Below are 23,216 nucleotides of genomic sequence, written 5' to 3'. Positions count from 1 at the left end.
TGCCTCTCCGCTCATTCCGGGGTGCGCGCGCGTGCGTGCGCGTGCGTGCGCGCGTGTAGCCTGCGCGTGAAGGGCAGAAGAGGCGGGCGCACCCTGTGTCGGGAGCCCCCAAGGAGGAGGAGGAGGCGGGTACTCCCTCGGCTGATTTTGCATTGCTCGCTCCCGTTACAATAAATCACGACCATGTGACAGCCTGGAATTAGCATAAAAATGGGCGCGGCTCCTGTTCGTGAACCGAAGCGGAGTTCGTGAACCGAAGCATATTTTTATGAAATTTTCTGGTCGTGAACCGAGTTGTTCGTGAACCGAAGCGTTCGTGAACCGAGGTATCACTGTACATATGGGATATAGGGGCAAAGCCAAAGGAATTGTGAAGTTTATAACACTCCAGTGTCTCCCTACACGTGTCATCCAGGAAGGTTTACGGTGATTGGAGTGCATAGTTCGCAATGTAAAAGTTGCAACTTTAATCTTAGAATGCAGTGAATTCGGTAGCAGGTGAAAGGGAGACTCGCCTTGCTGCCAGACAGGTGAGTGAGGTAGGGGGTGAGGCTCTCTCCGATGGCAGTGTGAATCGCCACGAGGCAGAACACGCTCGCTTTCCGCACGCTGCTCTCCGCGTTGTCATAACCCTGGTGGGGTGGGGGGGGGCAGAGGGGGGGCGGCCATTGTAACCAACTTCGGAGTGGCTGATGATGATTATAATTATCTAATTGATATTTATAGAGCGTGTTCACTCAAGGCGCTTGACATACGATAATGTTTTCAGGCGTGTGTGCGTCTGATTGTTGTTTGGGCGGTAGTGTGGTGGCAGCAAAAAGGGCCTGGGTTCGAATCCTTTTCGTGTGGATTTTGTGTGTTCTCCCCCTGTTCTGCATGGGTTTCCTCCGGGTTCTCTGGTTTCCTCCCATAGATAAAGAAAATAAAACATAAAATGTAACTGGCATGGGCCAAAACATCCCAAAGTTGTATAATTACTTGCAAATTACTCAATTGGGATCACACAGCAGCAACATCAGGCCCCATTATTGAAAAAAGTTGGCAGGACCCTCATGTAGAAGACTCGGCAAAGATTTCCTGGGAAAGAAGGGAAAAAAAGAGAATAATCTGGGACTTAATCGATCAGGCACTCAATGGAATTCATTAAACGTTCCGTATGTATGTTGAACTTCTTTCGCACCGTACATAGCAAGCCATACTAATCAGAGGTGCGGGGAAAGGACAACAAACTAAACACAACAAGAAGCAGCTTTAAATAAATGAATGAACGCTCTCTGGAGCAGAGCTGCTGCTGTAAAGACCTAGCCAGCTTTCATAACCGTACATGGGGCAAAGTCTACCCGTGTGGCTAATACAGGACCGCAGAACTCGGGCAATGTCGGTTCAGGCTACCTTCAACAGCGCCAATCGAGTAGTTTCCCACGTAACAGTCGAAATAACAACAACAACAACAAACACCTGCAAGAGGCCCGGGATGATGTCGGGCAGCAGCTGGATGAGCGCGTTGTACGGCAGCCGCTGCATGACGCGCGTTTGCATCTTGATGGCGGCGAGGTTGATGGGGAAGTCGGCCGTCTGCACGATGGGGCACAGCACCTTGAGGCACTGCTCGGCGGGCAGCGACGCCGCCAGCACCGACGCCGTCTCCTCGGCGGCGCGGCACACCTAGCGGCGTGCGGGCATGGGGCGGGTGGGGGGCGGGGTCACGTTGGAGCGGGGTCAGAGACTGTATGTGTGGTGAACTTCTTTCGCGCCGTACGTTGCCAACCACTCCAACCGTGCTAATCGGAGGTCCGATTAGAACGGTTGGAGTGGGGTGAAGTGGATGCGGGGTGAGCACGTGAGCACTGGGTGGCATGGGTCCAGGGTGACGTGGGAGTGGGGTGACGCGAGCATGCGTTGAGGGCGGTTGGCGGTGTAGGTTTGGGTTTGAGGTGAAGGCGATGGTACTGGTGACGCCGGTGGGATTCGTTGCGGTGATGGTGATCGTGTTAGTGGTGGCTGTGGTGGTGGTGGTTGAGCTGATGGCGATAATGATGGTGGTGGTGGTGGAAATGTCTGTGGTGTTGATTGATCTCAGTTAGGGTGCTGGGGGCAACAGCGATGATTATAGTTGTGATGATGGTTGTGGTTCTCCTACCTCTCTAGCCTCTATTTATGAGTTATGAAGAAGAGCTATTGACCAAAACATCCCCTCTAATATACTTTTTACATTAAAGCCACAGTGTTATCGACGACAGCGTTTTGTTTACCAGTTATGATTTTGGTGGTGTTGCGCGAGAGTGGTGGTGGTGGTGGCTGCTTCCCTCCCATACCTCCTTGTGTGGGTCTCTGTGTGCCTCCAGGACCTTCATGATGGTGAGCTCCGCGTACTTGCGGAAGCACGTGGGCTGGCGACGCAGGAACTCGCTGAGCACTCGCAGCGCCAGCGAGCGGGTCACGTGCTGAGGGCGACGGTCAGGACGACGGGGATAAGCGGGAGGGTGGAGGGGGGCGGGGGGTGACAGGTGACCGTTACGAACCGATCTTGTTCAAAGGCGCACCGAGCGAAGACGCAAAAGGCCGGTCGCCGAGACGAAAAGCTCGACGGGCTCGCAGAAGTGGACGCCGCAGAACTACTTGCGGGCTTGGCTCACGTCTGCGTCCGCGAGCGTCTCGAGCAAGAGCAGCAGCACGGTCTTGAAGTGCTCCTCCCACGCGGCCGCCGGCTCCTCGCGGCCGGCGCGCTGCAGCTCGCGCAGCGCGGCCCGCCGCTCCTCGGGGCGCCCGCCGGGGCCCGTCAGCTCGGCCAGCAGCTCGGCCAGGGACGAGGCGGCCGGGGGTCCACCCTGGCCTGGGATGGGTGGGGGGGGGGCGAGAGAGAAGCATGGGGAGGTGTGGTTGGATGTGTGAGTGGGTGTGGGTGGGTGGGTATGGGTGGGTGGATGGGTGGGCGGGTGTGGGTGGGTGGATGGATGGGTGGGTGGGTTGGTGTGGGTGGATGGCTGGGTGGGTGGGCGAGTGGGTGTGGGTGGATGGGTGGTTGGGTGTGGGTGGATGGGTGGATGGATGGGTGGGTGGGTCCATGGGTGGGTGTGTAGACGGTTACATGGGTGGTTAGGTCAATGTAGGGTGTGTGGACCGACCAGTGGTTTGATTCATGGCTGGCTGAGCGAGTGAGTGAGTGGGTGGGTACATGGTTGGGTGTAAGCATGGGTGTGCGTTTGTGCGTGTGGCCACACGTGGACGTGGTGGTGTGGTGGTGTGAGCGCCACTCACTGTCGGGGGTGTCCCGCCCCCCCTCGCCCTCCCTCCCCAATGCCGCCCCCGTGCCCTGAACACGGCAACACACAAGCTGGATATAAGCACGCCTTGTGCAAGCACAGTTCTCATACAAGCAACGAGTCCTCACGTTCCACTGGTGGGGGGAAGGTAAAGCACAACTTCGGATACAAGCACACTACTTCGGATATAAGCACACACCGGTGGCCATCTCCTGTTTACACCCTTGAGCCAATAGTGGAAGTTCCACATTCCATTGCAAATATTTCTATGAAGGCATCACACATATGTATCGATTCATTTACCCGTGTAAAATTACCAACGTTATGCAACCCAAGGTAAATTCATCAAACATAAATCGTGCGCTCCGCTCATTTCTTTAAACGCACTCAATTTAATTAGTTCTCCTCGCTTCAGCTGTGGCAAAGTGCACGAATTCTTAATTCAAAAACAACCGTCACTCAGCTGTTAATTCAACATGGCAAGGAGGCCCTAATGGAGGGCGTACAAAATACGAAGGCCAAAGGCTTTACTAGCCGATGGGTTATTCCGACCCTGCCGATAACCGACGATAATAACAACGGCAACGATAACAACGATCTTCTTGGTTCTTTCGGTAAAGTCATGTAGAAGGGAAGTAATAAAATAATAAAAATAAAAGATATTTTATTACTTCCCTTCTACGTGACTTTACCGAAAGAACCAAGCAGATGAATCCCTGCAGTCACGAAAGCTTTAAATCGAAAGATAACAACGATAGTGGCCGTCACGTCGACGGGCTGCGGCGATGCTGACGATCACCTGCTCGCGCCCGGCGGCTGCGTTGGCGGCCGACTGCTCGGTGAGGTCCTCCTGGCTGCGGTAGCTGTAGCTCTGGATCGCCTGCGACACGCCTCGCAGGGAGCGGTAGAACTCCTCCCCCGCCGCCTCCCCGTCCGCCTCGCTCGTCCTGCCGCCAGAGTTCGTCCGAGCGCAGCGAGACGGGCACGGTCGGCAACGCTGCTGCTGCCGCAACGGCGCGGGTGTGCGTGTGGGCTGGTGAGCGGGTGCTGCTCGCTAAAAGCACTTTCCCCCAAAAGTCTCTGAAGGTTATGCGGGGGGGAATCTTTGTCATTGTGCACGGTCGTGCGTGGTTGAAGGTGCGTGTGGTGAGTGTGGTGTGCGTAGTTGAGGGTGTGTGTGGTTGAGGATGTGTGTGGTTGCGCGTGATTGAGTGTATGGTTGTGTGCGCGTGGTTGTGCGCGCGTGCTTGTGCGTGGTTGAGTGTGCGTGTGGTTGTGCGTGCGTGTGGTTGTGCGTGCGTGTGGTTGTGCGTGGTCGAGTGTGCGTGTGGTTGAGCGTGTGTGTGATTTTGCGTGGGTGTGGGTGTGCGTGGTTGAATGTGTGTGTGGCTGTGCGTGTGCCTGTGCGTGCGTGTGGTTGTGCATGGTCGAGTGTGCGTGTGGTTGACCGTGCGTGTGGTTGTGCGTAGTCGAGCGTGCGTGTGCTTGTGCGTGTGATGTGTGCGTGGTTGAATGTGTGTGTGGCTGTGCGTGTGGTTGTGCGTGCGTGTGGTTGTGCGTGGTTGAATGTGTGTGTGGCTGTGAGTGTGCGTGCGTGTGGTTGTGCGTGGTTGAATGTGTGTGTGGCTCTGCGTGTGGTTGTGCGTGCGTGTGGGTGTGCGTGGTTGAATGTGTGTGTGGCTGTGAGTGTGGTTGTGTGTGGTCAAGGGCGGTGCGAGCGGCTACCCGGGAGACACGGTCCCCTGGGAGGAGGCGGAGGGCGAGGTCACGGGGCTGACCCTGTTCGCTGGGGGGCGCATGGGGGCACGGTGGGCAGCTCCGCTCGCGGACGCCTGGAGCGGGGAGGGGAAGGGAGCGACACAGACGACGACCTCGGGTGACCCAACCAGACCCATACAACTTGACCCGACCCAACTATCCTGATCTGGCCCAACTCGACCTGACCCCTGACCCCTTGACCTGACCCCACTTACACAGACTCGCATGACTTGATCAACCAAACGCCCACTCAACTGGAGCCAAGCTGACCCACGTGACCTGACGCCACCCAACCTGATCCGACACAAAATGACCGCAACTTATTCGACTCGTACGGCCTTCCCAGCCTGACCTGAATTGACCTGACTTGACCCAAATCTGTCCCGACGTGAGCTTACCCGACCCACGTGATCTGATCCGCTGTGACCCGACATCACCTGAATCAACTGGACCAGAGCAGACCCACGTGATCCAATCACGACCTGACAATGACCTGACGAAGTGAAGCTCATTTACATCATCGCCATCCTCCCCCCATGGCGTTATTCTCTACCATCTCAACCATCCCCACCATCTCCACCATCTCCACCATCTCCACCATCCCCACCATCCTAACCATCCCCATCATCTCCACCATCCCCATGATCTGCCGCCCCCACCATCACCATCGCCATCATCAGAACGAACGCACTCATCACCACCACCTTGACCGTCACCACCGTGCCGGAGTGATGGGGAAGTTACGTGTGCGGTTGGTCCCGTTTGTTGGTATTGGAGGCTGGTGGTGGTGGGGGGGGTTCAAGAGGTGAGTGGGGGGGGGGCGTAGGCTCGCCTGGTTGCCCCCGGCTTTGGGTGCCGCCTTGATGTGGTTGTGCAGAAGGCGAGTGGCCCCGTCCTGGAACGTCTTGGGCAGTGCCCCCAGCAGCATCGTGAACTCCGGGGGGTGCAGCTCGAACAGCGCAATCAGCACTGCCTGGGCCGCCTGGGTGGGGGGCAGGAGGGAGAACGCACGCACGGGTCTGTGGGTCTGGGTGCGCATGCATCACAAAGAAGATGCACACACATACCTGCGTCTAAAGGGAACACAGACCCGTGTGTGTCTGCGTCTCCAAGAGTACACACACACAGATCTGCGATCATCTGAACCGGTCTTGGGCCTCCCCTAGGTTGACTCAGCCTTAAATGAGTACCTGGTGCGGTGTGTAGTAAACATCATTGGCCAGAGGGGGCGGAAGACAAAGGCAGCCGAGCGTTGCGCCCTTGTGAGCCGTGGCCGGCATTCACCGTTGCCGCTCTCTAACAACAGCTCTTGCCCCTAGCAGACTGCAAGGCTATAATGGGGGGCTGGGGATCTTTGTCTTTGTGTGGTCACGTGGGCGCCCTCGCACCTTCCTGACTTCCGAGCTCTTGGGCTCCGTGGTCCAGGTGATGATGCGCGACACGGCGAGCCTCGTCTCGCTCGCGTTCACAAAGCCCCGCGGCTCCATAATGCGGCTCAGCGCGCAGATGTACCTGAGCACTGCCACCTTCACCTGGGGGAGCGGGGGGGAGGGGGGTGGAGGGCGCGGTGACGATCACGGCCCAGGTCACGCGGCCCAGGTCACGCGGCCCAGTGCGTTCACAAGAACCTGTTGATTTTTTTTTAAATCGGGATTTCGCTTGTATTACCCAGCAATGCCTCGCTGAGTCTCAAGACTCGTCGTCAGGAGGGTCCTGCCACGTGCTTGCAAGTAGGGGGCGATGCTGCTGCTGTTGTGCATGATCCCAATTGGGTACATTTGCAGGTGATCTTTCAGCATTGGGATGTTTTGACCGACACAAGTTGTACCGAGTGGGTGGTCATTGTTTAGCTATTAGGAAGAAACCGGAGAACCCGGATGAAACAATCCACGCAGAACAGCGAGAACACGCAAACTCCACACGGAACGGTGGCCCGGGGTCCCGAATCGAACCCAGGGGCTTCCTCGCCGCGAGGCGCGAGCGTCGCCACTGCGCTGACGGCCAAAGCCGTAGGGATGGCAGTGTGGGTTCGTGAACCCATCTGTGCGGACCACCGAACGTCATCTTCCCCCTACCGTCGCGCGCGTGTTTGAGTATTCTTGTTGTTGTCTCTTGTAGGCGGTGGAGCACGCAGGACGCATCTCACCTTGAGGTTAAGCACCTGCGTCTGGTCGACCACGAAGCGCATGAGGATGTTGAACTGCAGGTCCGGGGGAAAGCATTCCCTTGTGGGCGCGCACACCGCATCGTCCCATCGTCATCACACCGTCGCATCGTCATCACACCGTGCCATCACGCCGTACCGTCACGCCGCTACATCATACCATGATATCATCACATCATACTTTCGCATCGTTCCATCGTCGTCACACCGTCACATCGTCACACTATACCAACACATCATACCATCGTAACATGTCCACATTAATGCGCTCAGCATGAGAACATGGCATCAGACCATCACAACATCATGATTACACCATCACATCGCACCGTTCCAGCGTCACAATCACGCCAGCTGATGCCACTGCAGCAATGGCGTAACCATCCCACCACTGCATCGCTCCCGCACCGCAGTACACCACCCACCCCACACTGACCTCACCCTAATTTGTGACCTTAGTTGACCTCACATGGCTGACCTGTTCTGCTTTCACCTGGTGACCTTAACATCCAGGTAACCATGCATTGACCTCACCTGGTGACCTCACCATTCTGACCTCACCTGGTGACCCCTGCTGACCTCACTTGACCTCACCCGGTGACCCCACCTGATCTCACCAAACTGACCTCGCCTGGTGCCTTTGCTCGGCTCACCCGGTGCTTACCCCTCATTCAGCTTGCCTCAGCAGGCAAACTCACCCCTCACCAGGCAAACTCACCCCTCACCAGGCAAACTCACCCCTCACCAGGCAAACTCACCCCTCACCAGGTGACCTCACCCCTCACCAGGTGACCTCACCCCTCACCAGGTGACCTCACCCCTCACCAGGCAAACTCACCCCGCGCCGGGCAACCTTACCCCTCAGCGACCTCACCCCTCACCAGGCAAACTCACCCCTCACCAGGCAAACTCAACCCTCGCCGGGCGACCTCACCCCTCACCAGGCAAACTCACCCCTCACCAGGCGACCTCACCCCTCACCAGGCAAACTCACCCCACGCCGGGGCGACCTCACCCCGCGCCGGCCTCACCTGGTGACGTCGAGACAGCGCTGGGCCTTGGCCTGCACGGAGCCCAGGAGGTCGGCACCCATCTTCTTGAGCAGCTGAGTGAGCAGCACGAAGAGCCAGTCATGCAGCTCCGCGCGGTGCGTCAGCACAAAGTCCACGAGCGTCTCCAGGAACATGCTGAACACCTGGGGGGGGGGGGGGGCGGTGCACAGGGGGGGGGGGGGGGTAGAGGTGAGGAGCACCGTTGGAGGTATGGGCCGTGGGTGCGTGGAGTTGGGCGATTGGGATGCGGTGGTTTTGGGGGAGGAGAGGCGTGGATGCAGCAACGCATGGAGTAAGGAGGATGGGACACGAGGGTATAGGGGCATAGAGACACGGGGGTACGGGGACGAAAGGACGTGGAGATAGGCGGACACGTGAACGTGAGGACATTGTCTGTACGGGCACGTGAGAATGTGGGGGATGGGGGCGTGAGAACGTGGGGGGACACGGGAACGTGAGGACGTGGGGGGACGTGAGAACGGGGGGACACGGGGACGTGGGGGGATGGGGACGTGAGAACGGGGGGGGGGGGTGGGAACGTGAGGACGTGGGTGGACGGGGACGTGAGAACGGGGGGACGTGAGGACGGGGGGACACGGGTTCGCAGCGCTGAGCACAAACCGCCGCACCGCCCCAGTGCTGGGGCTGCGTAGTACGCCGCATCAGAATTGGCCGAGTGTTTGTGCGGAACTCACTCTCTGCAGAATCCCGATCCAGGGCAGCGGGCACGTGGGGCCACAGGGGGCACAGGGGGGGCACAGGGGTTGGAGACTTTAGGGGAATGGCAAGAAGGGCATTTCGGATTCGCCTCTCGACGTTGCGTTACGAGTGGGGGGTGACATTACAACTCGCGTGACTCTCGTCGCAGATCCAGCCGGCACACCCACCGCTCACCAACTCACCTGATTCTCACCACAAACAACGATGGGAATTCAACGGGACCCCCCCCACACCCCCACCCCTCCCTCCGTCCCCAATGGCACATGCCTATCAAATGTATGATTTTTTAAATGGGGCCACGTTCATTTCCGCAGCCGTTGTAAATGGTGGAGCGGATAAGCTCTGCCGCTTAGCTCGTCCGCAGGTGTGCGAATGAATTGGAGGTCATCAGGTGACCAGGTGGCCATGTGACCAGGTGACCGGATATCAGGTGCACAAGTGATAAAATAATGATCAGACAATACTCATCCCTCACATAGATGTGACACACCTTACTAGTTGGCTGTGTCGGGCGGCGGCAGGTTTAACGACACATTTATACATTCACGCGATCTCACCCAAAAAAACACCTGTATTATGGATGACATTGCTCGCGAAAGCCTACGACGTGTTAAACTGACCCTCTGCTAGATGTGACTCCCATTTCTACGCAACACTCCATACATACAGTGCGTAAAATACACAACACAGAATCATCACAAGTGGACAACGTCTGTCTCACGTCGGCCTCTCCTCGTGGTAACGTAATTGTTTACACATCCCACCAGCCCCGCGGCCACGTGATGCGCGGGCCACACACACCTTGCTGTGCGGATCGGCGAACATTCGCGTGAAGATTTCACAAAGACGCTTGAGCTCCACGCGGCTGTGGGGACACGGGGGGGAGACGCGGAGGGGGAGACACGGGGAGGTGAAACGGGGGAAGATACACGGGGAGGAGACACGCGTGGAGGAGAGACGCCGGGAGGAGAGACACGGGGAGGAGAGACGCGGGGAGGAGAGACGCCGGGAGGAGAGACACGGGGAGGAGAGACGCGGGGAGGAGAGACGCAGGGAGGAGAGACACGGGGAGGAGAGACACGGGGAAGAGACACGCAGGAGGAGAGACGCGGCAGGTAGACAAGCGGGGGGGAGACAAGCGGAGATACATGGAGACACACGAGGAGACCGCGGGGAGACACACGGGGGGAGTGGGGAGGAGGAGGCGGTAGTGTTACTGTCATCAGCAGCAGCAGGAGGAGGCACTGGAGGAGGCGGGGCGAGCAGCAGTAGCAGCAGGTGCAGCAGGAAGAGGCAGCAGCAGCATTACGATCATCAGCAGGAGGAAACAGAGAGGAGTAGGAGCAGCAGCAGGAGGAGGCACTGGAGGAGCGGGGCAAGCAGCAGCAGCAGTAGCATGTGCAGCAGCATGTGCAGCAGCAGCAGGTGCAGCATTACGATCATCAGCAGGAGGAGACAGAGAGGAGTAGGAGCAGCAGCAGGAGGAGGAGGAGGAGGCACTGGAGGAGCGGGGCAAGCAGCAGCAGCATGTGCAGCATGTGCAGCAGCAGGAAGAGGAGGCAGCAGCATTACAAACATCAGCAGCAGGAGACAGAGAGGAGTAGGAGCAGCAGCAGCAGGAGGAGGCACTGGAGGAACAGGGCAAGCAGCAGCAGGTGCAGCATGTGCAGCAGCAGCATGTGCAGCAGCATGTGCAGCAGGAGGATGCGCAGTGTCGGCACCTGAGCGTGCGCTGTGCCCGCAGCAGCGCCTGCAGCGCCAGCAGCCCGTCACGGCGCTCCGCCCAGTTGGAGCTGGCGCAGCGGTTCAGGATGTCGGCCACGTCCTCCGCCTGGCGCGCCAGGTAGGGGCCCGGGGCCCCCCCCGGCGCGAGGGGGGCCCCGTGAGCCCCCCGCGACCCCCGCGAGCCGCACGAGCGCTCGGAGCAGGCGCTGGAGGCGTCGCTCATCGCGTCGTCGTCCGAAGTCATCCCGTAGGCGTCGTAGCGGCGGCGCACGGGCTTGCGCTGCCGTGCCGGGAGAGAGTGGAGGGGGGTATTTTTAAATCCTTTATATTAAGTTCGCTTGCTTGCGTGCTTGCTTGCTTGCTTACGACCGTGCAAACATTTCGGTCGTTTTTTAACCCACTTCCCGTGATCCAATCGAGCTGACATTTTGCACACAGACTCGTTGTGCGAGACAATTAATGTTCGTGAAATTTTTTTTCCAAAATTTTACACTGTTTAGGGAAAACAAATTAAATATTTAATTACCAATTGCTTAATACTGGCAGACAATCATCTGACCCATAGGTGGCAGCCATCTCAAGCCAGAGGACGAGAGGACTCTAGCCGCCACGCATATAAAGGATTTATAGTGAAAAACTTTGTTTTTACGGGTTATACTTATTTCGATTTAAAGCTTTCGTGACTGCAGGGATTCATCTTCTTGGTTCTTTCGGTAAAGTCACGTAGAAGGGAAGTAATAAAAAAAACATAATAAAATTATTTTTATTATGTTTTATTATTTTATTACTTCCCTTCTACGTGACTTTACCGAAAGAACCAAGAAGATGGATGGGGGGGGGTAGAGAAGGGTGTGTGGGCGGCGAGGCAAATCGATCGCGGCGAATCAATACAGGAGGCGTTCGGATGTTTGAACAGCAACTAGGAGCGGTGTTATTGGCTCATTTTCAGTGGGGGGTGGGGCGCACTTGCGCCGAGAAGACATCATCGGTGCGAGGAGGGCCGAACGTGCATTTGACACCATTGGGGGGTATTGACAGCAGCACGTGGGGCGTGTCTTTCACGCGAGTTGTGTGGTGTTGTGTGTTGTGTGGAGTTGTGTGGTGTTGTGTGTTGTGTGGAGTTGTGTGTTGTGTGGAGTTGTCTGTTGTGTGGAGTTGTGTGTTGTGTGGAGTTGTGTGTTGTGTGTAGTTGTCTGTTGTGTGGAGTTGTCGGAGGCCGCACTAAAGGCCACCAGGGACCGTCAGTGGCCTCGCGGGGCCTTGCTACAGAGGTCGCAAACGGGTTTTGATTCCTTACCCGTACCTGTACCCGGCCGCACCAGGGTCGCAAACGGGTAGCCGGGTAGGGTACGGGTATCGGGTACCCGATTGCGACCTCTGCCTTGCAATGAAGAACCACTGAAAACGGGCACCCGTTGCAAGACATCGCGTCTGCATTAACCACACGTCGTGTTCTGTGCTTAAACATGCAAACAAGCGCGCTGTGACATGAGAGTACACATTGTCTTTGAAGCGGATTGGCCTCCACCAGACAACCTCCCTTGTGGCCTCGCCTCGCCGCCGGTGTTAGACCGGAGAACGACACCAAAAGGCGAACAGCACAAAGGCAAATCCAGATGCCAACGCATGATTAGCTCGGGTTGAGCAGTCATCATCGGCAGCAGATCGGTATCATCAGCAGCAGCAGCAGGTTGGACAGAGATAGCGTCATCATTGGCAGCGCAGGTGACTTTACCGTCAGCGGCAGAACAATGGTCAAGAGCAGTGGATCATCTTCTTAACCTGGGGTGCATACACGCACCCCCTGATGCCCTTTCTGGAGGTACGAGACACGGCCAGATTTCTTTAGGGGGCAAATATTCGAAAGACAAACTAAGCACGGGCACGCAAGTACAACCACGGTGCGTCATCATACCCCTTGTATGTATTAACATTTTAGAAAAAAATTACGATGGAGAAGGAAAGGGGTGCAAGGCTGCAGCAAAGGTTAAGAACCACTGGTCAAGAGATACCATCAGCAAGCGGCATTGCCATCATCCTCATCAGCAGCAGCCCCCAGTGACGGATTATCCTAGTAGCAAAAGTAGCTACAAATTCTACGGGCCCCACACTTTCAAGGGCCCCACGCTAAATGCTTTCAAGCTATCAATTCCGGTTCAGTGATTCTGCACTTGCTCTATTACTATAGTACTATACCGCCTTCAACTTTTATAAACGACTGGGTGTTGAAGGTTAGCGATTTGTCGTATTAGCTGGCTGTATAGCAAATGAAAGAATACAATTACTTTACTATGCAAGTTAGAAAATTGTGTTTTATTATTCGTTTTTTTTTTATTTAGGGCCCCTTTACAACAAATGCTACAGGCCCCGCACTAGCTTAATCCGGCACTGGAAGCAGCGGCATGAGTATCAGCACCATGAGTAACAGCAAGCTCCACCTATCTACCTTCATGCACCCATCTCAGGCCTATATAAGACCTTGTCTCAGCAGCTTTTTCTCTCTCTCTCACCTGAAGACGATTGCTTGTGTTGCGATCGAAACGTCGTGATTTATTACTTTTTATTCACGTGACATGACCGAAAGACCCAAGAGTATGAACTACAATAGTATGCGGCGTATCAGAAAACGTCATGCCAGGCATCATTCATCTGCCACAGTCTTAAACTACAATGAATCGGCATTCTTCAGCGTCATCATCATCATCATCTACCGTTATGAAACAGGATCATCACATCCCCATGTTCTACCGTTCCTGTCACAGCGATTCGTGAAATATCACCGTCCGTTATCCATCCAACCCCGACCGCAAACACTCATCACCCACGACCACCGCGCACGCCCCACGCCCCCGTCGCTGTGCGGTCATGAGCGTAGTTCACCAGACTCGCCGCCTCACCTTGGCTCTGGTGCTTCCGGTCTAGAAGGACAGCGAGATGACCGGGGGGGGGGGGGGGGGGTGGGACGACACGGGAAGAAGTGAGACAGGGGGACAGGGAGACGTGTGTGTGCGTGTGTGTCTCGTGGTGTACGTGTGCACCCAGTGACGATTGTCTGAAGTGGTCCTGGGCCTCCCCTAGGTCGACTCAGCCTCAAATGAGTACCTGGTGTGGTGTGCAAAATCATCGCCACTGGGGAGACAAAGGCGGCCGGGCGTGGTGCTGGCCACTCACCCCCTCGTGTACCGTGTCGGCCTTAATTGATGCTTGCTAACAGGAATTGCCCCAACAGTCTGCTAATGCTATATGGGGGATCTTTGTCTTTGTGTACATGCACACGTGTGTGTGTGTGATGGTGGTAGTGGTGCATCTACATTGGCTAAAACGCAGAAAGTTTGCACAGTGGGGAGCACGATTGGTGCATCTGCCAGTCATCTCAGTCAGTCAACCCATGGCACCTGGGTTTGTCCCGTGACCTCCTGCCAGCGAGTCTTCGACACTTCATGTGGCCTGAAGGTGCACCTAGCCTGGTACAGGTGCTGTTGTGATGTCACCGCGACTGAGTGCCAAACGGCGGTCGTTGTTGTTGTCCAAGTTTGTCTCATGTCTTCCTGTCTCCTGTCTCCCTGTGTCTCTCTATGTCTGTGTCCCTGTGCGTCTTCACGTCTCCCCACGAATTCCTGTGACATCGTGTGTGTCCCCGTGTCCCTATGTCCCATATCTCGTGTCCCCTTGACCCCCACCTCCATGTCTCTTTGTCCCCCCCCCCCCGTGTACCCCCCCCCCCTGGTTTCCCCGTTGTGTGTCCCCCTCCCATGTCCCCCTCGCCTTGTATCCCCATTGTGTGCCCCCCCCGTGTGTCCCCCATTGTGTCCCCCCCCCCCGTGTCCCCCCCCCCCCGTGTCCCCATGCGGCACCAGCGCATCCGCCACAGCCGCCTCCACGTCGGACCCCGGGTCGAGGAATCGCATCGCGTTCACGGACGACGAGATTCCCCGACTCTGCATCAGCGAGTAGGGGTCTACATGCACCCAGCACCCAGCACACACAAAGACAAAGATCGCCCATGTAGCCTTTAACGGGCTATTGGGGCAAGTGCTGTTAACGAGCACCAATGAATGTTCGCACAAGGATGGTGGTGTGTTAAATAATCGAATTAAACGTGCATTTCTAATCCCCTTGCCTTGAGTGTCAATGCTACCGCGGGTTTACAACGGTCGCTTAGCGCCTTCCGAATTGACGGCCAGCCAGCCGGGGCCGGCGCTCGCCGCCCTATCGGTTTGTCTAGCCGGGGTGGCACGCACGGACACGGACACAGCCCGCACTGCCCCGCGCGTCGTCCCGTCGACCCCTTCGCCCACCTGAAGGCACAAAGCTGTTGGTGAGGGCGCTGGTGGAGCGGGACTGCTGTCGCGTGGCTGGAGGGGGGGGCGGAGGGGCGGAGAGGGGAGGGGGAACACAGGTCCATCTTATGTTTGTGTCATCAGGTGAGTGCCACGGTGGCTAGATGTTAACTGCCTCACCTGGTATGCAGGAGGTCGTGGGTTCGATCCCGACTCTGATGCCTGCTATGTAATTGGAGTTTGCGTGTCTGTCTCTCATTCTTCATCACGGTGGCTAGGAGATGTTAACTACCTCGCCTGGTATGCAGGAGGTCGTGGGTTCGATCCCGACTCTGATGCCTGCTATATAATTGGAGTTTGCGTGTCTGTCTCTCATTCTTCATCACAGTGGCTAGGAGATGTTAACTACCTCGCCTGGTATGCAGGAGGTCGTAGGTTCGATCCCGACTCTGATGCCTGCTGCTGTATATTTGGTGTTTGCTTCTCTCTCTCTCCCCCATGGTCGCGTGGATTGTTCTCCGGGTCCTCCGGATTTTCCCACCACATTTAGAAAAAACATGCGTTTTGAGTATTTGGCTGCTATACATTTCCACGGGATAAGCCATTTCTTTGAGCTATCATTTGTGGTGGCCAAGGTCAATCTAAGGGAGAGAGTGGTAGTGCAGTGGTTACCGCACTGCACTATGAACCCGCAGGCTTGGATGTTGATTCCCGCTCACGGACAAGATCAGTGACGAATATCTGATCCGGTACTGGGTCTCGCCTAGGTTGACTCAACCTTAAATGAGTACCTCGTGGTGCGGTGTGTACGCATCACCGCTGGGGAGACAAAGGCCGCCGGGCATGGTGCTCTCCACACCGCCTCCTCGTGTAGCGTATTGGGCTTCATAGGTGCTCGCTTAGCCGCACTCGTCCCAACATCCTGACCAGGCTACATGGGGTAGCTTTGTCTTGATATCTCTACGTGAGCGAGTGCTCTCACTCACAGAGTGCCGTGAATGCTCGCACGGGGCTCGGGTCGCGGCTGCTCTCCCTGCTTGTGTCGCGGCTGCAGCCCTGGCTCAGGCTCACTCGCGGGATGCGGCTCCCGCGGGCTGCACACGCACACGCGCACACACGCACACGCGCACACATGTCCACACGCACACACGCACACACGCGCATATGTACACACACACACACACGCGCACACGCACACACGCACACACGCGCACACACGCACATGTACACTCGCACATGCGCACACATGTCCACACGCACACACATACGCACACACACACACGCAACAAAGACATCCCCCGTATAGCCTGTAACAGACTGTTGGGGCAAGTGCTGTTAGCGAGCACGAGGGGGTGGGTGGCCAACACCACGTCCGGCCGCCTTTGTCTCCCCAGTAGAGATGTTTACACAACAGGTACTCATTTGAGGCTGAGTCGACCTAGGGGGAGGCCCAGGACCGGTTCAGGATAATCTTCACCGGTGTTGGCCGTGAGCGGGAATCGAACTCGGGTCGCCAGGTTCATAGGGCAGTGCGCTAACCGCTACTCTACCGCTCCCCATGCGCACACACACACACGCACACACATATGCACACACACGCGCAAGTGGACGCAAAGGTGGTGGATCAAAACATCGCTTTAGGCGAGGCAGGAATTTGATGAACGGCAGTCAGGGCACGGGGTGCGGGACAAAGCCGCGGTGTGACCGGAGGAAATCCCGGTGCTGTATTCAATGGCAGAGCCAGGATTTTCAGGTAGCGGGGGCAACCCCTCCAGCAATGAAAAATGATAGGAGTTGTTAGTAAGTAAGGAGTTGTTAGTAAGTAATGACTTGTCCCTTGCTTTTTATTCGACACGTGTGCAGCGATGGCGCAGCCATCGATCGAGGGTCGAATTCGAACCGCATCGTGTGATCGGCATCGCGCTCGCTGAAGCTGAATGCCTTCAGGAAAGTCGTGGACTGTATACACAACTGCGCGCAATTCTGAGTCATTTATAACCGCTTTGCCGTTAACTTATTGCCAATTATGGACTCAGACTATTGTCCTATCATCTCATAGAGTCCCTGGCACGTAATAATATGCTACAGAGTGACAGTGGGGGTCGCAAAATGCCGATTTATTACTAATAAACCCCAATGATCCGATCGAAATTAGGGATTTCGATTGGATCATTGGGGGGGGCACGTGCCACCCCCCCCCCCCCACTGGCTCCACCAGTGGCTGTATTGGAAGCCACCTGGCATATCGTTCCACACGAAGCTCCGGGTCGTTTTATGATCCTCTCTTCTCTACATTCGTAAACCGTGGGCCCCTTTACTGCAGCAATACCTTTGCCGGCTCGAAGCATTCAGGGCAGCCTGCCTACGATCCATCATCCTGGGTTTAACCAGACGGGATTTAGGAGTAGGAACCGTTCTGAATGGGGCCGGCGCGCGTGCGTCTGGTGTTCTGAGAAGTGGCGGTAAGGCGCGCCGTCATATACCGGCCCAAACGGGACCGCCGGGTGTATGTGTATCTGTGTGTTCGTGCCTCGATCAGTGTATACACAGTCGTGTGAGTGAGCGAACGAGTGAGTGAACGAGCGAGTGATTGAGTGAGCGAGAGAGTGAGTGAGAGAATGAGCGGGTGAGTGAGAAAGTGAACGATCGAGTGAGCGAGTGATCAAATGATTGAGCGAGAGAGTGAGAGAATGAGCGAGTGATTGAGCGAGAGTGAACGAGAGAGTGAGCGAGAGAATGAGCGGGTGAGTGAGAGAGTGAGTGAGTGAGCGAGCGAGTGCTCTCACTCACAGAGCGCCGCGAATGCTCGCACGGGGCTGGGGTCGCGGCTGCTCTCCCTGCTTGTGTCGCGGCTACAGCCCTGGCTCAGGCTCACTCGCGGGATGCGGCTCTCCCGAACTGCCAGGACGGGGCGTTGGGGGGGGGCGAGAATGGACACTCACAAAGAATCACCCACAGAGATTCCGAGTTCTTTAGTTGAACCAGGTGAGACATCGCAGAGACCAGGATGAGGCTCATTTGCAAGGAGTCACCTGGGGGGCATCGGTCTGCAAGTTGGGGGCAACGATTTCTGCTGCTGCTGCTGCTGCGTGTGTGTGTGCGCACGATCCCACTTTAGTCCTTTGCGGTGTGAATTTTTTAATTTGGCAAATTTTGCACCCCTGACGCCGGCACACGATGGCCCCACTAGCCAATGACATCGGGGGGATTTTTTAACTCCCAGCAGACGACGCGTAGCGTTACCATAGTTATTACACACCCGCAGTAACTTTACGACGCTTGTGTCTGAACCCTTTTACAGAATCGGGGCTACGACGCCTCGCAACTTACGACATTTCTAGAATCGCGCAAGTCCTGTGCTCGGGCCCCTGCGTCAGTTCCCAGGAACTTGATGGTTCCGACCGAGATTTTGGACTAGACTCCAGTAGCCAGTTGCATAAAGACCCCTCAAGGGAACATCTCCTTTAATTGAGATTGATTCAGAGTTACGGGCATGATTTATGCAAATGACGCCAGGTATTGGCCCTGCCTGACCACCACGCTACCCGACTTTCTTTTGCTCTCTCTAAGATTGCAGCACCCGTTGTTTTTTAGATTATTCAAGGTCTTGCCCATGGCGCTCCAGCGGCCAGAGAGGCATCCTCACAAAGCCACCCACATTCATCGAGCATCGCTCCTTGCAAGGAGGTCGCTCCTTCTCTCGAGATCTGCTTCTTGCCGCTCCTGCTGTCTGGAATTCTGTTCCTCTCGTACTCCGGTGTGGCTGAGACTCTGCCCTTTGCTCGGGTCAAGGCTAAACACTCATTTGTGTTCATACTAATTTGAATAAACAGTTAATATTTTTTTTATCTTATCATCATCACGATCCAAGGGCAAATAGCCTGTAGGTGTCCATTGCACATTTGGGCATTTGTTTACACTTTTCCTCTGCCAATATACTCAAGCAGTGGCCGAATCTTTCTGGCACCAATCTCTTGTGATGTCGTCGTCAAGCCAATCTCTATTGGGTCTTCCTCTCATTTCCGGTTCCTTCAATTTTTCCCAAACGACGCCAACACACTTTCACTTCCCCCGCCGTTCGTCCAACCCTACATCTGCGATCGTTCCTCTTGCCCTCTTTCTTTTTTTCTACCCAACCACTCTCAATGACTCACTCACGCCGCCCGCGCAGCATCGCGGAGAGGAGTGGGATGCGGTCGCGTTTACACGCCACGTCAACGACTACCAGCGCGTTGCATTTTAACCCTTCTCCGACCCCAAGGTGGAAAAATATAATGTCTTCTCCGACCCCTCCGGCTGATTCCGCGCGGCACCCCCATACCGGAGGGCCCGAGCCTGGCCGGGCTGGAGTCTCGGCTGCCCCCGAGGCTGTGTGGGATCAGGCTGCCCCGCTGCCCCGAGGGGCCCCCTGCCCCCGCTTGGGGGGCCTGGGACAGGAGCGGCGGCGCGGGGAGGGCGCAGGCCGGCGCGGGGATCGGGGGTCGGGGCCCACGCGACACCCTCGTTCCGATCCCCGCCAGGAACCGGCCCGGGGAGCTGGAGCGGCTGCCTGGATGGGGGGGGGGGGGGGATGCGAAATGGCGATTGTGTAAACATCGCCAGCACTGGGGAGACAAAGGCGGCCGGGCGTGGTGCTGGCCACCCACCCCCTCGTGTGCCGTGCTGGCCTTCATAGGTGCTACTCGCTAATAGCACTTGCCCCGACAGTCTGTTGAGGCTATACTGGGGGATATTTTGTTTCTGTCTATTAGCCTGGGTGTGTGTGTCTGTATTAGCCTGGGTGTGTGGGTGTCTGTGTCTGCTGTCCTCTGTCTCTGCCTGTCTGTATGTGTATGTTGAACTTCTTTCGCACAGTACATAGCCAACCGTCCTGTCTGTCTCGATCTGTCTGTACGTGTGTCTGTCTATTAGCCTGGGTGTGTGTCTGTTGTCCTGTGACCTTGTGTCCGTGTGTGTGCGAGTGCAAGCTGTGGTGTGGGGCCCACGCTGGTTCTGGGAGACGGATTTCGCCGCTGGGCGTCCGTGCCGTTCGCCGGGAGAGCCCAGAGAGCCCACGCCTCCCGGCTTGTGCAGGATGCCTGGGGAACACGGCGGTGATGGTGACGTGATGGTGGTGATGGTGGTGGTGGTGGTAGTGATGTTGGTTGTGATGGTGGTGGTGGAGGTGGTTGTGATGGTGGTGGAGGTGGTAGTGATGGTGGTGGTTGATGTGGTAGTGATGGTGGTGGTGGAGGTTGTAGTGAGGGTGGTGATGGAGGTGGTGGAGGTGGTGGAGGTGGTAGTGATGGTGGTGGTGGTAGTGATGGTGGTTGTGATGGTGGTGGTTGATGTGGTAGTGATGGTGGTGGAGGTGGTAGTGATGGTGGTGGTTGATGTGGTAGTGATGGTGGTGGTTGATGTGGTAGTGATGGTGGTGGTGGAGGTGGTAGTGATGGTGGTGGTTGATGTGGTAGTGATGGTGGAGGTGGTAGTGATGGTGGAGGTGGTAGTGATGGTGGTTGAGGTGGTATAGATGGTGGAGGTGGTCGTGATGGTGGTGGTGGAGGTAGTAGTGATGGTGGTGGTGGAGGTGGTAGTGATGGTGGTGGTGGAGGTGGTAGTGATGGTGGTGTTTGATGGTGTTGCTTCCTTTGCCACCAGTGACGATGATGACGTTGCTGCTGATGATGACGATCAAGGACAACGACCCCAACTTAGCGCGTAGGTTGTCGCATCAGTTAGCAGTTTCGAAAACGCAAAACATCTCCGCTTTGATGGGACTTACGTGAACCATCACCGGCTGATGCTTTGTGTAGTTTCAAGAGAAACGTCGCGAGTACAATCGCTAAACTTGGCCCTGAGAATTTTCCTTCAACCTATCCGTCGAGCGAGCTGCGATGATCATGGTTGCCGCTTCGGTAAACGATTGTACACCGCGTGACAATTTAACAAAGACGGTCACCGCATCGCGTGGCGCTTTCAGATGCGCGTCTGCAGCCGTCTGGAACGCTCTTCCCTCCGGTATTAGGCAGCCACCGGAACTTTGCACTTTTAAATCATCTAGATTGAAAACTAGTTTCTTTAGAACTGATTTTGTGTTTAGTTTGTTGTCCTTCCCCCATACCTTCGATTATCACGGTTGGCTATGTACGGTGCAAAAGAAGTTCAACATACATATACAGTACATACATTGGGCAGCGTCGGGTGGTGGAGGGTTACACGACATAAGTTTGGTCAGATCATTTCGTGGCCTAACCCAAAATGCAATTGCGGATTAACAACGAAAACGAATGACGGTGATCGTCTTCATCGTCGTCGTCATCGTCATCATCGTCGTCATCATCATCGTCGTCATCATGATCATTGCCATTATCGTCTTCATCGTTATCATCGTTGTCATCATTGTCATTATCGTTATCCTCGTCGTCCTCATCATCGTCATCATGATCGTCGTCGTCATCATCTTCGTCATCGTCATCATCATCATGATCGTCGTCATTATAGTCTTCGTCATCATCGTCGTCATCATCATCGTCGTCGTCATCATGATCGTCGTCGTCATCATCGTTATTATCATTATCATCGTCGTCGTCATCATCTTCGTCATCGTCGTCATCATCATCATGATCGTCGTCATCATCGTCATCATCGTCATCATCATCATGATCGTCGTCATCATCGTCGTCATCGTCATCATCGTCATCATCATCGTCGTCATCGTCATCATCGTCATCGTCATTATCGTCATCACTGCAGTGCGACCGCTCACCGTATCCGCTGCTCGTCACGTGGTGCCGGGCCGGTGCTGTCGGGGGTCGCTCGCGGCCCAACGCGACCCCCGACCCCACGGCCGAGGCGCCCCCCGAGCCGGCCGCCATGCGCGCCTTGGCGCTGTGTGCCGCGCCCACGTCCACGTCGCTGCGGGAGCGCTGCATCGCGCCGGGCGCGCAGGGCGGGGGCTTGCGGGCGCCGGCCGGCACTGGCAGAGAGACAGGAGAGTTGGACTCAGCAACGCCACGTTTAGTCGGGCACCAAATTTAACGCAAAGTCGAATGTGTTGTTTGTTGTTGTTGTTACGTGTGTTTTTGCACCCCCCCCGCCGAAGCAGTTACCATTAAATAATTCGTAAAATGTAATGCGGCGATGTTTTAATTTCCACTTGATAAGCCACTTCGTTGAGCTATCATTTGTGGCCAGATCGATTCTGCAAAAAGAAGCTAATAGCTCAGTGGGCTTTACCTGGTAAAATAAAAAAATTCATTTTATTTGTCTTGTTTTAGTGATTTGTTTACCTTTCCTATACTTTGCACTCCTCCCGTGTTTTTGTATTGTTTGTTGTTGTAACGTTCTGACCCCGTGCTCCTACTGGACCATCTGTGAAAAAGAGCTTCATAGCTCATCGGATTCCTCCAGTCACAAATAAAGATTCTGATTCTGGCTCACGGCACGCAAGAACCAACCCGGTTTAACTACAGGCAGCAGAGCGGTGGCTGAAACTTGGATTCACGCCCAGGATCTCAACGCCCTGACCTCCGAGCCAGCCGGCCACCTCGTAGGTCACTCGCTCGCGACGACACAGCCTGACTGGCGCCAGAGGTCGCAACCGGGTACCCGATACCCGGCTACCCGTACCCAGCCGAGTACGGGTACGGGTAGCCGTTTGCGACCCTGGTGCGGCCGGGTACGGGTACGGGTAAGGAATCAAAGCCCGTTTTCGACCTCTGACTGGCGCTCACCTTTGGTCGTCGTCGCCTTGTGTACGTTGTGGGGCAGTCCTCTCTTGCCCAGGTGGCGGCTGTGTTCGGAGCGGGGATGGGACAGGAGGTTGAGGGATGGGGTGGGGCGGGGGCGGGTGGGGGGGGCAGAGGTGAGCACAGGCGAGTGCACTGCTCACCTGTGTTAGTGTTCTATGGTGTTCGTGTGACATTTTTCTGGTGTCGCCGTGTCAGTGATGTGTTCGTTGGCACAGTGAGAACCACAGCTGGTGCTTCTGCCAGTCATGTCAGTCAGTCAACCCGTAAGACCTGGGCCTGTCCCGTGACCTGCCAGCGAGCCTTTGACACTTCACGTGGGCCCCAAGGTGCATCTAGCCTGGCACAAGCGCCGTGGTGGCGTCGCCGCCAGCTCAGTGGCGAACGGCGGCAGTTGTTGCGATACGGTTTTGTAATGTCATGGCGTTCTTCTTCTCGTGTCCTGCCACCACAGTTGCATCGCGCACGTGATGATGAAATGCCCAGCAGTGGATAGACCATGACTCGTGATAATGACGATGATG

At 56.0% G+C, this 23,216-nt stretch overlaps 1 protein-coding gene across 1 annotated transcript in view; it reads right to left on the bottom strand.

The window, feature by feature from the left end:
- Positions 1-23,216, bottom strand: part of LOC133358849 (CLIP-associating protein 2-like) — a 46,921-nt gene that overhangs the window by 4,876 nt on the left and 18,829 nt on the right. The window contains 25 exon segments of the mRNA XM_061577304.1: positions 516-632; positions 1,459-1,665; positions 2,316-2,444; positions 2,637-2,811; positions 2,813-2,828; positions 3,259-3,313; positions 4,063-4,210; positions 4,989-5,095; positions 5,854-6,003; positions 6,410-6,553; positions 7,168-7,246; positions 8,217-8,380; positions 9,578-9,580; positions 9,759-9,822; positions 10,679-10,962; positions 13,580-13,600; positions 14,537-14,640; positions 14,981-15,037; positions 15,949-16,056; positions 17,753-17,860; positions 19,284-19,511; positions 19,948-20,347; positions 20,793-20,854; positions 21,711-21,920; positions 22,678-22,736. Of these exon segments, the coding sequence (XP_061433288.1) occupies positions 516-632; positions 1,459-1,665; positions 2,316-2,444; positions 2,637-2,811; positions 2,813-2,828; positions 3,259-3,313; positions 4,063-4,210; positions 4,989-5,095; positions 5,854-6,003; positions 6,410-6,553; positions 7,168-7,246; positions 8,217-8,380; positions 9,578-9,580; positions 9,759-9,822; positions 10,679-10,962; positions 13,580-13,600; positions 14,537-14,640; positions 14,981-15,037; positions 15,949-16,056; positions 17,753-17,860; positions 19,284-19,511; positions 19,948-20,347; positions 20,793-20,854; positions 21,711-21,920; positions 22,678-22,736 (3,199 nt within the window).

Source organism: Lethenteron reissneri, chromosome 7 (assembly GCF_015708825.2).
Source record: "Lethenteron reissneri isolate LAM-NWPU_2019-01 chromosome 7, ASM1570882v1, whole genome shotgun sequence".
NCBI classification, from domain to species: Eukaryota; Metazoa; Chordata; class Hyperoartia; order Petromyzontiformes; family Petromyzontidae; genus Lethenteron; species Lethenteron reissneri.
Note: the sequence above shows the minus strand (reverse complement) of the source record. Positions and strands in the feature narration are given on the sequence as shown.